Raw genomic sequence first — 17,476 nt, forward strand, 5'->3', positions numbered from 1 at the left:
GGACACAATATAGACCAAAGTCAAAGGCAAAATGAAAAGAACAGGATTCACATCAAATACAACCCTGTGATCCTGTTTATAGGTAACTATAACTATGTAGCATAATGGTGCATCTTGTCTGTCTCTGTCCTATTATTTATTGTCTTAGTAACACATTGAACGTTCTGAGTCACTGGGGCACTGTGGCCAGGTGTCTGGTACAATTGCTTCTGTTTGGCTCTGGATCTCCTCGTTGGTAACAGGTTATCTAGTAACTTAGAGGAAATGGGCAGGGCTGGTTTCAGGTTTGATGGGTAATAGGCAGTTTGTCTGGTGATTTCTGATGAGTAACTTTACCATTGTGTGACATGGCGATATTATTTTGCCTTTTTCTACAGCTGCTGATCCCGTTTACAGGTATGGGACCCAATGATAATAATTTAATCAAAGTTTTAAATGTCAAAGCTAAGGGAGCAATAAAAAGGCTTGTTAGTAATACAAGGTTAGTCAAGGTAGGATTACTGGGAGCTGAAAGAATGAAACTTGTAGTAGGGAGTGAGGGAATGGCAGAGATACCAAAGAATTATTTTACCTCGGGGGTTCATGGTGGTGGGGTGGGGGGGGGTGGGGGGGGGGGTGGGGGGCTCGATATTGAAATTGTAGACCCACTGGAGGTGTGTGTAAAACAGTGAGTGGAGGTTACTATTCAAACAGAGATGGTATTAAAGACATTACTGAAACTGAGGAAATCAGATCAGAGACCTGCTGGTTTACATGCGAGGATCTTGAGGGAAGCTGGGGAGGAAATAGTAAAGATCTCAGTATAATTTTTCCAAAATCCTGTGGAAAGGAAAAATTGTGCCAAAGATCTAGAGGAGTGGGATATTGCCCTTCAGAAAGGGAGACTAGCATCAGTCAAAAAATGAGGATAGGTCAATTGTTTGAAAAGTACAATACATAATATGGAGTGAATTTGCAGATCACTTGGAGAGACACAAGTTAGTAAGCACAGATTTCTACAAGGCATGTCGTCATTGACCAACCTTGTCATCTTATGCAATGAAATCAAAGAGAAGATAATGCTAATGTCATTTTTATGGATTTTCAAGATGTATTTTTTGAATCAGCGTAACGTGATGAGTGGTGTTCCCTAGTGAAATCTGGAAACAGATTCATTAGTAACTTTCAAAAAGGAATTGGATATATACTTGTAAAGGATAAATTTGCAAGGCTATGGGGACAAAGCAAGGGTAAGGGACTAAATAGACTAATCAGAGAGCCAACATAGCCATGATGGAGGAATGGCCTCCTTTCATGATGCAAGATTCTATGATTCTATTTGATAAGGCAGCATGACAAAGGCAATGCATCTGGAATTAAAGGGAATTGGGCCTCAAGGATAAAGAGATGTTTTGGAGGGCAGAAAACAAAGACTAGGGTGGGGAAAGGGAAGACTGAAAATATGTGGCAAGTGATGTTTTACAAGGGTTTGTAATGGAGTCCCTCTTATTTACAATAAACATAAATGATCTCAACTTAAGAATTTAAGGGAACATTATTTAAATTAGTTGATGACACCAAATTTGACAGCTGGGGGAAGGGGGGGGGTGGTGGGGGGTGGGGGGGAGGGTGCGGTTTGGGAGGGATAGGCCAAATTCTAATGAGGTTTGTGAAGGGACATAAACATTCCTGCAGTATAGTCATTTTGGTGCCAGATGTAGCTCAATGTGTAAATAGCGAAAGGAAGGGGACCACAAACAGCAAAATTGTAAATGCAGTAGAAAAGCTGAGGGATCTTGGAATGCAGATGCAAGGTCATTAAGGGTGGTCGAACAAGTGTATAAGGCATTAAAAATGGAAAACAAGAATTCCTGATTTTATATCTACAAGCAGAGAATACAAAAAGAATGAGTTAATGTCAAATATTTACAAAACCTTAATTTGGCCTCACTTGGAGTATTGTATTCAGTACTGCATTATAGGAAGATAGTACTAAATACTGCACTGGGATAAAATATGTTAAAACATTGACTTGGTTGCTGCAATGATTTGACCGGGTTAATATTTAATGTTCTGAATTTCGATTGGATAAAAAGCAGCTTTTAGCACAATGTATCTGCCAGTTGGAGACAAGGCTAAATTAACGAATGGCAAGGATTGGCTGCTGCCTTAGTGAACTATCTCTGTAATATACGCATATTATCCTGATACTTTTAGATTGTTCTCAATGCTAATCCCTGTTGTTTGTCCTCATTTTATAATCACAGCTCATCCTTTCTCTCGGGTATTTGCATCTACTCCCGAAGGAAATGCACTTTCTCCGCCAGTGAATATCATGTGTTCAGCAAACACTTTCTACAAGGGACCCATTAAGTTGACATTTCAAGCGAACTGCCTGACTGACCATGACACCTCATTGCTACAACTCTTTGATGGGAGCCATATCACACAGACAGTGAACGTCTCCACTGGGAGCTGCACTGAAGAAGCTGAGCTCACAGTGTTGAGTCAACACCTAGCACAGCAGTCCAAGATGAACACGTCCATTCTCAAAGCTACAACCACAGCCAGGGGAGGTATTTGTACCTAGGCTATTGCAAATATAAAGTGCAGCTGGCCTCCTGAGCAGGGTGCTGAATTGGTGTGACGTTCTTTATCAAAAGGAAAACTTTGGACCGTCACAAGCTGCTTCAGTAACCTATTGTGGAGATTGTCCAGTAAAGTATAACAAACTTCACCACACAGCTATCCAGTGTCAGCTTTGGGTCAGTGGTAACACTCTTGCCTCTGAGTCAGGAGGTACCCTCTCACCACCTTTTTTTGATACAGGTGGGGTGTGTTGTTTGGGGGCGGGTGGTGCGGGAATTCCCTCTACAGGATGGCCTTTGGCTGCATCCGCACCCAGGCAGGCAGGCTTTGCCTTTAGGCCTGCCTGGAGCACTGGTGCCCCTCAGCCTGCCACTGGGTGGCTGCCTCCAGGCAATTAAACTGCTTCAAATCCCATCTTTCCTTATAATTTAATACTTTAAAGCCCTGGTAAATCTGGGCTGTACCCAATTCAAGGCCCAATATATCTTTCCTGAGGTTCAGTGCCTAGAATTGGTGGAACTGGGTCCTGCCTCAAATGCACTGCCAATGCTTCCTGCAAGCCCATGAATTCCAGGTTGTAGGATCTAAAAAACTTTCAACATTCTAGACCCATGAAAAACAAATTGTAGCCAGTTCTACCAAAGCTCTGTACCACTCCCAATATTCTGAGGTGTGTTCCTGACAAGTGGTGCTCTCTGTCAGGAGTGACAAAATGTGACCTTAAATCATTACCTGTGATTACCATTCCATTGGGGTTGGTGGTGGGGTGACTCTCACCCATTGTGGCTGGGAAATGAAAGGAGGAAAGAAGTGGAAGTATTATAATTGTTATTAGTAACTAATTAGCACTGTATCCAAGCTCTGGGGCAGAAGAGACTTCTCTCACATTCATTCCTGTCACCACTGTTACTCCTTCCTTCATTGGGATCCAGGCCTGGAACAAAATGTCCATTTTCATGCGATTCTAGAGGTGTAGGAACACTGCTCAAGATCACCATTAATAAAAGCGGTAACAAGTTAAATGGGGCTAGATTTTTGTCTCTGTCAATTGGACAGTATTCTGATAGAGCGGATTGTCTGTCCGTTATTGAACCTGCCTGGTATGTATGCCATTGATTTCTTTGGAATGAAAATTGAGTGGTTTCTAAAACAGCAGGCAATCCAGTCTACCAGGTTACAGCCTGGGCAGTGAAGATAGAAATCGACTGCTTTATGTCTTTCCCCCTCTTTTCCCTAAACTGTTTAAACTCTATTTCAAGAGGGATGGCAATGCTTAGATCAGTTCCAAATATGACCATTTACTTTCGATATTCCACCACTCTTCATTCACATTTATTTTGTCACTAAGAGGAGCATATACTGAAATATTAGGCCCTCGATAATTTGCATTCTGTAAATGAGTGCATGTGTCTGTAGCTGCCTAAGCCCAAAGCTTTGGAATTTCCTTCCTAAACCTTTCTGCATTTCCAACTTTCTCCTCTTTTAAAATTCTCTTTCAATCTTAACTTTTTAACCAAGCTTTTGGTCACCTGTCCTAATGTCTTCTTTGGCTCATTGTCAATTTTGTGCCTGATAACATTGGGTCATTTTACTACAGTAAAGGCACCATATAAATGTGAGTTGTTGTAGTTGACCTCAAGGCATCAGTCTGATCCAGTTGGATTTTATCCCTGTGTTAATTCTCCTTGCTGTTCTATTTTATAACCAGCTCGTCCTTCCCATTGGATGTTTGAACCTGTCCCAGAAGAAGTGGCTTCTTCCCCAACAAATACGATCATTTGCTTGGAAAATGGTCCCGATCCAAAAACTGTCCGGATGAGTTTTCAGACAGCCTGCCTTAACCCCAGCTTCGCTAGCAGAGAAAATTCCACTTTGGCAAGAAATTCTGATGGAACCTACAACATCTCAGCAATTATGGAAGTTGCCCATGAGAACTGTACGAACTGGGGTAATTTCACCAGTTATATTATATTTTCTTAATACGCATTTTCTTAATATAATATAAACCTATGGAAGCCATATTCGTACCAGGCTACTATATTTATAAAATGGAACTGATTTCTTGAGCAGGCTGGTGAACACCCTTTATAATGGCGATACTTAAGATCATCGTAAACCTCCCTCGTGACTAGGTTTTATGCAAAAGCTTTCCTCTTGAGCTGACTTTCTGTTTAAGAGGAAAGGAATCACAGTGCTAGTTTTATTTATCTTTACTGTTGTACGTCTCTCAGTCTTTGCTATTTTCCATAGTCTTGTGACTTCAATGTTTTTATCTCATTATTCAGCCACCATCATCTGTCACTTGGTGTTCTTCTCATAGGATTCCAGTGGTATCACTGCTTCTTAATCCATGTTGAAATTTGGTTGTGATTGTAAAAGATAGAAATATTCAAGCCTTAACAATATCGTCCAGAAGTTTCATCATTAAATAGATATAGAAATGGCTATGCCAGAATCATACAATGCAGGAGGAAGCCATTTGATGTATCATATCCATGGCTCCTTGGAAGAGCTATCCAATTGGTCCCACAGCCACTACTCTTTTACCCCCTTCAGTAGTGCGTTTATGATCATAACTCACTCCACCAAAAAAATTCTCCTCATCTCCATCCTCATCATCCACGGGAGATGTATAATGGGTGGCTAATGTACATCACCCATTTTACGCTGTTGTCCAAAGTTAGAATTACCCACGATGCGGCAATACATGACTCTAACTGAAATTATTCCCTGTATTTTATACTGACTGAAAAAGCTATAGCTTTTTTCTTTATTTCTTCCAGATGACCAAGTGAAGATAGAAACTGAGCTGGAGCTCATTGAACTGACCTTGCAAGAGACAAATCGTCAACATTCAGAGAAGATGCAGTTTGTAACTGATGGCATGAACGTGGCTGATTACCAAAGTCAAACAGAAATATTACAAAAACAACTTGAATTGGTGGACTTTGCTTCAAATATAGAATCAGCTCTTCAAGTAATTCAACCCGCTGCCACAATAGCCAATTTTATTTTTTCCCACATTATGCCGAGCGAGTTGATTCTAATCACGGATCTAATTCAAGTAAGGTTCAATCAGATCAATGAGAAAATGGACAAGTTGTTAGATAATTTAAACGACATGGAAACTAATATCAAAGCTTCAATAGCACTTAACACATTCATGTCAACCTACATCAATTGGGAGTATGCCATTAGGAATGGGATGGTGAAACTGAGAGATATCAGACAGCAGTTGGGACAAACGCAAGACAAGAGGAGACAGAAGAACCTTGCTTTAGATTATATAATGTTCCACGATAACAATCAGCTGGAGGGGAAAATGATCAACTTGTATCGCATTGCAGTTACAGCAAAAAACCCAACCAACCGAAACCTGTTTGAGCTCTTCATTAACCAACACTCCTGTGACGTCAACCAATTATCAGGTGCACAGTGCCACTCCTATTATTTCTTTAAGTGAATGTTCAGCAGATAATAGAGGGATAAATTCTATCCTCCACCCCCCCTTTGGCTCTCAAACCCCAAAAGGTTTTGCGCACAAAAGTGGCGATGCAGGTTCTGAACAGGCCCAAACCCGGAGGGAATCAAGGGATAAGGGGATAGGAAGAGAAAGTGGAGTTCAGGTACAGGATCAACCATGATTGTATTGAATGGCAAAGGAGGCTCCTTTTTCTTGTGTTCTTATGAACTGGGAGGCCCAAGGCAGGCCCAAAATTGGGCTTTGATTCTCATGAATAATAATTGGGTGAAATGCCAGCACCAGTCTCGCAGCTCAACCATTTGACGAATTGATTATCTGCTCTTTGGCGTTGAAGAAGCCTTGCTCTTTTTGCGAAGCAAGTCATACTAAAACATTGAAGAAACCAACCCTTGTAGTTGCTTGTGCCAAAGTTGGGAGAGCTGTCCCACAGACCAGTCAAGCAACAGCCTGACATAGTTATACTCATGGAATCATACCTTACAGACAATGCCCCAGATTCCTCCATCACCATCCCTGGGTTGAGTAGACCCACCAGAGGTGGCGCACAGTGTTATACAGTTGAGAGAGAGTTGCCATTAACTATGGACCCCATAAATCTCTTAGCACCAGGTCTAACATGGGCAAGGAAACCTCCTGCCGATTACCACCTATGACCATCCCTCAGCTGATGAATCAGAATCCTCCATGTTGAACACCACTTGCATGAAGCACTGAGGGTAGCAAGGGCACAGAATATACTCTGGGTGGGACACCGCCATTGTCTTAAATGGGAAAGATTCAGATTGATGAGGCACTTGAGGGCCATCAGCAGCAGCTGAATTGTATTCAACTACAATCTGTAATCTCATGGCCCGGCATATTCCTCACTCTAATATTACGATCAAGCCAGGGGCTCAATTCTAGTTCAATGAAGACTGCAGGACAGCATGTCAGGAGCAGCACCAGATATATCTAAAAGTGAGATGCCAACTTGGTGAAGCTACAACACAGGACTACATGTATGTTAAACAACAGAAGCAGCATGCAATAGACAGAGCTAAGCAATCCCACAATGAATGGATCAGATCAAAACTCTGCAGTCCATCCAGTTGTGAATGGTGGTGGACAATTAAACAAATAACGGGAGGAGGAGGCTGCACGAACATCCCCATCCTCAATGATGGAAGAGACTAGCATATTAGTGCAAAAGACAAGGTTGATGCATTTGTAACCATCTTCAGCCAGAAGTGCCGAGTGGATGATCCATCTCAGCCTCCTCTTGAGGTCCCCAGCAGCACAGATGCCAGACTTTGGTCAATTCAATTCACTCCGTGTGATATCATAAAATGGCTGAAGGTACTGGAAACTGCAAAAGCTATGGGGCCTGACAACATCCTGGCAGTAGTACTGGAGACTTGTGCTCCAGAACTAGCTGTGCCCCTAGCCAAGCTGTTTCAGTACAGCTACAAAATTAGCATCTTTCCAACAATGTGGAAAACTGCCCATTTATTTCCTGCCCACACAAAACAGGACAAATCCAATCTAGCCAATAATTACCCCATTAGTTTTCTCTGAATCATCAGCAAAGTGATGGAAGGTGTCATTAACAGTACAACAACTGGCACTTATTCAGCAATAACCTGCTTAGTGATACTTAGTTTGGGTTCTGCCACGGCCAATCGGCTCCAGACCTCATTACAGCCTTGGTCCAAACATAAACAAAAGAGTTGAATTCAAGAGGTGTGGTGAAAGTGACTGCCCTTGACATCAAGGCAGCATTTGATCAGATGTGGCATCAAGGAGCCTTGAAGTCAATGGGAATCAGGGGAAAACTCTCCAATTGTTGCTGTCATACCTCGCACAAAGGAAGATGGTTGTGTTTGTTGGAGGACAAACATCTCAACCCTGGGACATCGCTGTAGGAGTTCCTCAAGGTAGTTTCCCAATCATCTTCAGCTGCTTCATCAATGATTTTCCCTCCATCATAAGGTCAGAAGTGGGGATTGCACAGTGTTCTGTACTATTTGCAACTCCTCAGATACTGAAGTTGTCCCTGTCCACATGCAGCAAGATGTGGACAATAGTCAGGTTTGGGATGATAAATGGTAAGTAACATTTGGACCACACAAGTGCCAGGCAATGACCATCTCCCCTTGACATTCAAGGGCATTACCACGTTGAATCCCCCTCCATGTGATATCAAGAAATGGCTGAAGGCACTGGAAACTGCAAAGGTTATCGGCCCTGACAACATCCCGGCAATAGTACTGAAGACTTGTGCTCCAGAACTAGCTGTGCTCCTAGCCAAGCTGTTTCAGCACAGCATATCAACCTCCTGGGGGTCACTGTTGACCAGATACTTAACTGGACCAGCCATATAAATACTGTGGCTACAAGAGCAGGTCAGAGGCTGGGAATTCTGTGGTGAGTAACTCACCTCCTGATTTGCTAAAGCCTGTCCACTAAGTACAAGGCACAAGTCAAGTGTGTGATGGAATACTCTCCACGTGCCTGGATGAGTGCAGCTCCAACAACACTCAAGAAGCTCAACACCATCCAGGAAAAGGCAGCCTGCTTGATCTGCATCTCATCCACCACCTTAAACATTCTACAGCAGCTGTACAATGGCAGCAGTGTGTACCATCTACAAGATGCACTGCAGCAACTCGCCAAGGTTCCTGTGATAGCACCTTCTAAATCTATGGCCCTTTATGGGCCAAATGGCCTCCTTCTCTACTGTATTATTGCATGATTCTACGATTCACTGGTTCTGCCTTTATGAGCAGAGATGACCTCAATGTAGAGGTTGTTGGATGGGTGGCTGGCTAAAGAAGACAGAAATGTTCAGTGACGTGTGATGAAAATGCAGCTGCTCTGACACGTCAAAGTAAATAGGCTACGCAGATGGCTTCTTAGGTAATCATGGGAGCACTGAGCTCTCCTCCAGCGCTGGCACATCTGACTGCAACATTCCTCTTCGCAAATACAAAGGGAATTCCCAATGTAACAGCCACTCTCTGCAAAGAGAGCTGTTGCCTATTTCATTTAAATTCTGTTTCGTTGTGAAAAAGGACCAAGTTTTAAAATGGCTGAATAAAAATGAAACACCAAAAAATGCTCTGAAATTTTTACAAAAAAGGAACTCAGAATCCTCTAAAAAAATTACTCTCCAAAAAGGATGGAGCGCACTGCCTAAGAATGCCAGGACATGCCTTCTCCTAGTTGTAGGCCAGTTAACAGTACTTTGAGCCCCTTTATACAAGAGCACAGTGTTTTCGTGGGACGAGGCAGTAAATGGTCAAATGAATCTTTCATGTAGGAAGAGCATAAGGCTGCTGTTCATTCAACACTGCAAATACCAGGTAGTGAGCTACCAGTGCATTTCACATCTCCTCCTCATTTTCCACCCCATGCAGCCATCTGTACCAATGGAGCACTGGCATGGAAAATGTACTGTTAGTTGCCCATGAATTTCACTTTGGGGGAACACCAAACAACAGTAACATCTGAATTGTGGTAAGTGTACATGTTTGGGAGGACTTGTGGTTCCCAATGCTCTCCATCATTGGGTTTTCCTCCTGACATTTCTGAGTCTGTTCTTGACTAATTGATAGAGAATAATTGTTAAAATTAGTCAACAACTCCATTAGTGTTGTATTATGCAATGACGAGGATGATAGAAGGCGAACTAGATAATCTTTTTCCATTTACCAATTCCCATATTCTTTCAGAGCATAAAGTGCTGGATCTTGTCAAAGGTTTTGGAGATGTCCAATGCACTAACAATAGAGGTGTGTAAACAAGCTAAGAATATCACTAGTGAAATGGACAACCTACCAGCTGGAATGACGTTCATGGATTCCTTCCTGATATGTAGGATTCAGTCTCACAAGAAGGGTAGATTTTAAAGTCAATGAAAAATGAGATAGATGAAAAACAGGCTGCTGATCTACGATTATCTGTTTTACCCTACCACACAAAATCAAAATCTAAGCATGGGCTAGATAACATGCAATTGTCAGTGAATAGTGCTGTATAAGATGAATCATAATGAAAATGGAGATGTGCGTGTTATAGAGATAGAGACAGATAAGGATTAAGAGACAGTCTCCTTATCTTAAGGATTAAGATGTCTATTGCTTTCTTCATTTTTTCCCTTTGATTGCATTAATCTCATCTTTTCTAGGCCTCATGATCATTCTTAAAGGCCTGATGACAAGTGCCGCCCAGCAGACCCTGACTTACTACTACTTCAAGGGTGAGAAAACTCGCGGCAAGAGTTGGTATGAAAAAATAAGAATGTATCTCTACGAAATACGCCAAGAGTTCCAAAAACGTGTCTATTCCTGCAAGAAAAACTCAATCGACAATGCAAAGAATGAAGTGGTAAAGATACTGGAAAAAAACTTTCTCCCCATGCCTGAGGTCTTGGTGCAGCTTATATTACAGAGACTGACAAACCTGTTTCCCTGGTACGCCTGGGGAGTTGCTGAGTTTCAGAAGATTGGTGGGCCATCTTGCAATTCAGAATTGGAAATTAAAGGCTCTAACTACTTCACTGTTAAGAACTATGGCGAGCAGACGAGAAACATCCTGGTAACATGGCAGGATGCCAAACAACTCTTGAGCTGTAGTGACATTAGTCAAGTCAAAACACTAGTCCCCTACCAGCGCTGTGATATGTGTAATAATAATCATGTCGCTGCTTCACAGAATATCCTGACCCAGAACGACTGTCCACACAGTTTAAACTTACAATGTTCCAGGAATAATCTAAACGTGATGGAGCAATTGCACTGGGATTGGATTGCAGTTGATGCTGAGGCACACAGTGATAGGTGTCATCAATGGCAGGCCTGTAGTGGACACGGTAGTTGTTTCTCTGTCCCTGGTACAAATCAATTCATGTGTATCTGTCGTCCACTGTATGAAGGTAAGATTTGTGGGAAAAAAATAATTTCCAACAATAGGATTTTAAACCACATGACTACACTGCGCACAGAATTCATGACTGCTAATGGGGTTCCTACTGTAGTGGACATTTACTTTGAACTACAGCATGGATTGAAAACTAGTTTGAACAATCTAAAAGATGCTGTATCGCACACACAGGCCTTGGTAAAACACTCAGACATACTGTACAAGGCCAGCTATATCGTGCAACTTTTCCTTGACTTACGACAAGGAAAGATTAATCTTGATACATTTGCAGAGATGTTGGAAACATTTTTGAAGGTTAATTCTGAGAATTATATTATTTTCAGACTGAGAGGGATCTTGCTTAGTGATGGGATAGCAGACGTAGAAGGAGAGGATTTTTTTAACACCTTCAAGAAAAGCTATGCTTCTAAGTATACCAATGCATGTACTCAAACATATTTCAATGTAGTAAACAATTTGAAAACAAATCTGGCTTATCTTGATGAGGCCGTTGGTGAGGCATTCTTAATGCTTAAACATTGGAGGATTGAAAAAGGAGATAGTACTGCAATGAGGGGTCTTGAATCCTTTGTTGAGAATTTCAAGACTCGACAGAAGAAGTATCATATTTATTGGAAGAGGACAAGTTGTCCTTCTCTAACAGTTCCAAATTTAATTCAAAATTACTGTACTGAGGAGCTTAGTTATGAAAATATGGAAGTCAATCTCAGTTGCTCAGATCACAAGGTCCCATCTCCCAGTTCAGTGCGATGTGTCAGGAAGCAAGGTGAACTTGTGTGGAGTGCAATTCCAAAGTGCAGTTACCAATGGGCTGCGTGGGGAAGCTGGAGTGCCTGTCCTCATACCTGCGGTAGTGGTAAACAGTATCGTACACGTAGGTGTACTGGCCATGAGACACATCTCTGTGGCCCACTGTCCAGACAGGAAAAGGTCTGCAATAATGGGAAGTGTTGCTTGTCAAGCGATGGAAATTATAAATGTTCAAATGGACAATGTATCCTTCAGTCACAGTTGTGTGATGGGAATAATGACTGTTGGACTGGAGAGGATGAGTCCAGATTGAAATGTCCTCAAATAATCCAATCTGGTGACACCATAGCTCTCAAAAGCTCCTGCACAGAAGATCACTGGGTGAGTTGCTACTGCCAGTATTGTCCACTTTGGTATAAATGCAAGGTCCACTCTTGTCCAGGACTTAAAATAGAGTCAGATGAATGGGATCATGGATGTTTGCACGAGAGGTTTACCATAAAGTCATTGAGAGATGGTCCCATTCGCCATGGTGATGAGATTGCTATATATTCCCAAGCAATGGCTGAGTGGTTGAGTTGTGAACCTGGAGGGCGGTGGTGCAAAACCAGGACATGTCCAGGCAGCATTGATAGACCCAGATTACATTCTTGCACTTGGGAAAGATTTATTATTTTCTCAGCTGCAAGAAAAGGACGCTGCTCTTCAGATACATTCTCTTTATGTATAGGGGACAATATTCATCATGGCGATATTGTATTCATAAAGTCTGCTGCTGATAGCAGGCAATGGCTCAGTGAGGATTTCAAATCAATTAGGACCGGGAAATGTCCTGGGAAATATATTCCTGCTGCAAAAACATGTCCTTGTAAGAGCTGGAAAATCTTCAAAAGATATTAAAAGACCATGTTTTTCCTCTACCTATCGTCTGCTCTCACTCTGCAACCAATCTGTTGTCATTCACTTAGACTCTTTGAACTTCTGCGATAGTTCTACCTGTTTCCTACTGTATATTTGGATGCTTTGCATTTCTGGCAGTTCATGATTTATCCTGGAAAGGGAGCAACTTCTTTTCTCGCCCTCCCCTCCCCTCCCCCGCCCCATATGCACAAGACAAATGATGGGCTGAGGGATTAACAGGGAGTTCCAACTCCTGCTGCTCCATGCAGACCTGGTGTTTCAGTGGTAGCCAATACACTGAGATACATGAGGTTTACCTCATACATTTTGTTGAAAACAACAAAATACCAGGGGTACAAAGGAACCTAAATATAAATCAAAGGAAGGAAGTAGATTCAATATATTTCAAAATGATAATGCAGAAAATAATGGGACATAAGGTAGACAAATCTCCAGGATCTAATTGTTTTCACATCAGGGTATTAAAAGAAACAGGTGGGGATATTTCCGATGCATTTGCCATCATTTTTCAAAGCGCTTTAAATTCGGGAATTGTACCCTTGGATTAGAAAATTGAAAATACCACTCCATCATTTAAGACAAGAGAGAGAGAGGGAAAGAAACCACAAACTACAAACCTGACAGTTTATATCAGTTGTGGAGAAGTTACAGTTACCTAGCATCAGAGACAGAATGACTGAATGCTTGAACAAGTAACAGCTGATTAAAGAGAGTTAGCATGGATTTGTGAAGAGTCGGTCATTTCTGACTAATCTAGTTGAATTTTTTGAGTAGGTCACTTGCAAGGTGGATTGGAGAGTGTCAATAGATGTTGTCCAGATGGACCTCTAGAAGACATTTGATAAAATTCTGTGCAAGAGATTATTAACACAAATTCGAGTGCATGGCAAACTTAGGAGGTGCGTTAGTAATTTGGGGAGATAATAGTGGTAATGTCACTGGCCTATTAATCCAGAGGCCTAGGCTAATACCCTGGGGGTACAGGGTTAAATCCCACCTAGCAGCTGATGGAAATTAAATTCAATTCATTAATAAATGTCATTGAATAATAAAAATCTGGAATTGAAAGCTGCTCTCAATAATAGTGCCATGAAGCTATTATTGATTGTTGTAAAAACCGATCTCATTCGGGAAGGAAATCTGCTGTCTTTACTTGGTCTGGCTAATGTGTGACTCCAGACCTAGAGCAATATGGTTGACTCTTAACTGTCTGAAATGACCTATCAAGCCACTCAGTTATCAAGGGCATTTAAGGATGGGCAACAAATGCTGGCCTTGCCAGTGATGCCCACATCACCATAAAAGAATAAAAAATACTAGTTGAGAGATAGGAGATTAACAGTAGGGATAAAAGGAATGTTTTCTGATTGGAGGTATGTGACAAGCAATATCCCATGGAAATCTGTAATAAGATCTCAGCTTTTTTTTATTGATTCATGGGATGCGTGCGTCGCTGGCCAGGCCAGCATTTATTGCCCATCCCTAATTGCTCTTGAGAAGGTGGTGGTGAGCTGCCTTCTTGAACCGCTGCAGTCCATGTGGGGTAGGTACACCCACAGCGCTGTTAGGAAAGGGGTTCAAGGATTTTGACAAAGTGACAGTGAAGAAATGGCGATATAGTTCCAAGTCAGGATGGTGTGTGACTTGGAGGGGAACTTGCAGTTGGTGGTATTCCCAAGCATCTGCTGCCCTTGTCCTTCTAGGTGGTAGAGGTCGCGGGTTTGGAAGGTGCTGTCAAAAGAGCCTTGGTGTGTTGCTGCAGTGCATCCTGTAGATGGTACACACTGCCGCTACTGTGCGTCACTGGTGGAGGGAGTGAATACTTGTGAATGTGTGCCAAACAAGCAGGTTGGTTGTCCTGGATGGTGTCGAGCTTCTTGAGTGTTGTTGGAGCTGCACCCATCCAGGCAAGTGGAGAGTATTCCATCACACTCCTGACTTGTGCCTTGTAGATGGTGGACAGGCTTTGGGGAGTCAGGAGGTGAGTTACTCGACATAGCCTGTGACCTGTTCTTGTAGCCACGGTATTTATGTGGCTACTCCAGTTCAGATTCTAGTCAATGGTAACCCCCAGGATGTTGACAGTGGGGGATTCAGCGATCGTAATGCCATTGAATGTCAAGGGGAGATGGTTAGATTCTCTCTTGTTGGAGATGGTCATTGCCTGGCACTTGTGTGGCGCGAATGTTACTTGCCACTTGTCAGCCCAAGCCTGGATATTGTCCAGGTCTTGCTGCACTTCTACACGGACTGCTTCAGTATCTGAGGAGTCATGAATGTTGAACATTGTGCAGTCATCAGTGAATATCCACACTGGTGACCTTAGGATTGAAGGAAGGTCATTGATGAAGCAGCTGAAGATGGTTGGGCCTAGGACACTACCCTGAGGAACTCCTGCAGTGATGTCCTGGTGATGAGATGACTGATCTCCAATAACGACAACCATCTTTCTTTGCGCTAGGTATGACTCCAACCAACTTTCCCCCTGATTCCCATTGACTCCAATTTTGCTAGGGCTTCTTGTTGCCATACTCGGTCAAATGCTGCCTTGTGTCAAGGGCAGTCACTTTTACCTCACCTCTGGACTTCAGCTCTTTTGTTCATGTTTGAACCAAGGCTTTAATGGGGTCAGGAGCTGAGTGGCCCTGGCAGAACCCAAACTGAGCGTCACTGAGCAGGTTATTGCTAAGCAAGTGCCGCTTGATAGCACTGTAGATGACTGATGGGGCGGTAATTGGCCGGGTTGGATTTGTCCTGCTTTTTGTGTACAGGACATACCTGGGCAATTTTCCACATTGGAGGATAGGTGCCAGTCTTGTAGCTGTACTGGAACAGCTTGGCTCGGGGTGGGGCAAGTTCTGGGGCATTGGTCTTCAGTACTTTTGCTGGAATTTTGTCAGGACCCGTAGCCTTTGCAGTATCCAGTGCCTTCAGTCATTTCTTGATATCACGTGGTGTGAATCAAATTAGCTGAAGACTGGCATCTGTGATGCTGGGGACTTCTGGAAGAGGCTGAGCATCCACTCAACACTTCTGGCTGAAAATTATTGCAAATGCTTCAGCCTTATCGTTTGCACTGATGGGCTGGGCTTCCCCTATCATTGAGGATGGGGATACTTGTGGAGCCACCTCCTCCAGTTAGTTGTTTAATTTTCCACCACCATTCATGGCTGTATGTGGCAGGACTGCAGAGCTTAGTTCTGATCCATTGGTTGTGGGATCGCTTAGCTCTGTCTAACACACATTGCTTACGCAGTTTGGCATGTAAGTAGAACCATTAAACCATAGAAAAGTTAGGCCATTCAGCCCATCGAGTCTGTGCTGGACAAAAAATCTAGCCACCCAGTCTCATCCCACCTTCCAGCAGCTGGTCCGTAGCCTTGCAAGTTCAGTGCATGTCGAGATACCTTTTAAAAGAGTTGGGGATTTCTCCCTCCACCACCGCTCCTGGCAGTGAATTCCAGACACCCACCACCCTCTGGGTGAAAAAGTGTTTCCTCGTGTCAGCTTCCATCAATCACCTTAAATTTGTACCCCCGGTAACTGACCTCTCCGCCAGGGGAAACAGGTCCTTCCTGTCTATCTAGGCCGCTCATCATTTTGTACACCTCAATTAAGTCACCCCTCAGCCTCCTCTGTTCCAAGGAAAACAACCCTAGCCGATCCAATCTTTCCTCATAGCTGCTATTTTCAAGTAGTCTTGTGTTGTAGCTTCACCAGGTTGACACCTCATTTTGAGGTATGCCTGGTGCTGCTCCTGGCATGCCCTCCTGCACTCTTCATTAAACCAGGGTTGGTCTCCTGGCTTGATGGTAATGGTAGAGTGGGGGATATGCCGGGCCATGAGGTTACAGATTGTGGCTGAGTACAATTCTGCTGCTGCTGATGGCCCACAGCGCCTCATGGATGCCCAGTTTTGAGTTGCTTGATCTGTTCGAAATCTATCCCATTTAGCATGATAGTAGTGCCACACAACACTATGGAGGGTATCTTTAATGTGAACACGGGACTTTGTCTCTACAAGGACTGTGCGATGGTCACTCCTACCAATACTGTCATGGACAGATGCACCTGCGACAGGAAGATTGGTGAGGACGAGGCTAAGTATGTTTTTTCTCCGTGTTGGTTCCCTCACCACCTGTGGGAGATCCAGTCTAGCAGCTATGTCCTTTAGGACTTGGCCAGCTCAGTCAGTAGTGGTGCTACTGAGCCACTCTTGGTGATGGACATTGAAGTGCCCCACCCAGAGTACATTCAGCACCCTTGCCACCCTCAGTGCTTCCTCCAAGTGGTGTTCAACATGGAGGAGTACTGACTCATCAGCTGAGGTGGGGGGGGTGGGGTGCGGTGGTAGGTGGTAATCAGCAGGAGGTTTCCGTGCCCATGTTTGACCTGATGCCATGGGGGCCTGAGTTGGTGTTGAAGACTCCCAGGCAACTCCCTCCCAACTGTATACCACTGTGCCGATGGGACAGGACAAACCCAGGGATGGTGATGTTGGTGTCTGGGACATTCTCCATATATATCATTGACTTTGATGAAGGAATAGAAAGTTTTATGTCAAAGTTTGCAGATAACACTAAATTAGGAGGAACGGTAAAATATGTAGTTGGGAGCAGAACATATGAAGTAGGAGCTGGAGTAGACCATATAACCCCTCGAGCCTGCTTTGTCAATCAGTATGATCACAGCTGATCTTCTGCCTCAACTCCACTTTCCTGCCCATTCCCCAAATCACTTGGTTCCCTGTGATACCAAAAATATGTCTAAGTCAGTCTTTTTTTTAATTCATTCATGGGATGTGGGCATCACTGGCTATGCTAGCATTTATTG

At 43.2% G+C, this 17,476-nt stretch overlaps 1 protein-coding gene across 1 annotated transcript; it reads left to right on the plus strand.

Annotated features, from left to right (window-relative positions):
• Positions 1–312: 312 nt before the first annotated feature.
• On the plus strand, positions 313–16,907 carry LOC137384838 (SE-cephalotoxin-like). Its single transcript, XM_068059391.1, has 5 exons — positions 313–396; positions 2,247–2,555; positions 4,277–4,516; positions 5,352–5,996; positions 10,218–16,907. The coding sequence occupies exons 1-5, from the start codon at positions 348–350 to the stop codon at positions 12,620–12,622; spliced, it is 3,648 nt and encodes a 1,215-aa protein (XP_067915492.1). The 5' UTR covers positions 313–347; the 3' UTR covers positions 12,623–16,907.
• Positions 16,908–17,476: the final 569 nt, after the last annotated feature.

The sequence above is a fragment of the Heterodontus francisci genome, chromosome 27 (assembly GCF_036365525.1).
Source record: "Heterodontus francisci isolate sHetFra1 chromosome 27, sHetFra1.hap1, whole genome shotgun sequence".
NCBI lineage: Eukaryota > Metazoa > Chordata > Chondrichthyes > Heterodontiformes > Heterodontidae > Heterodontus > Heterodontus francisci.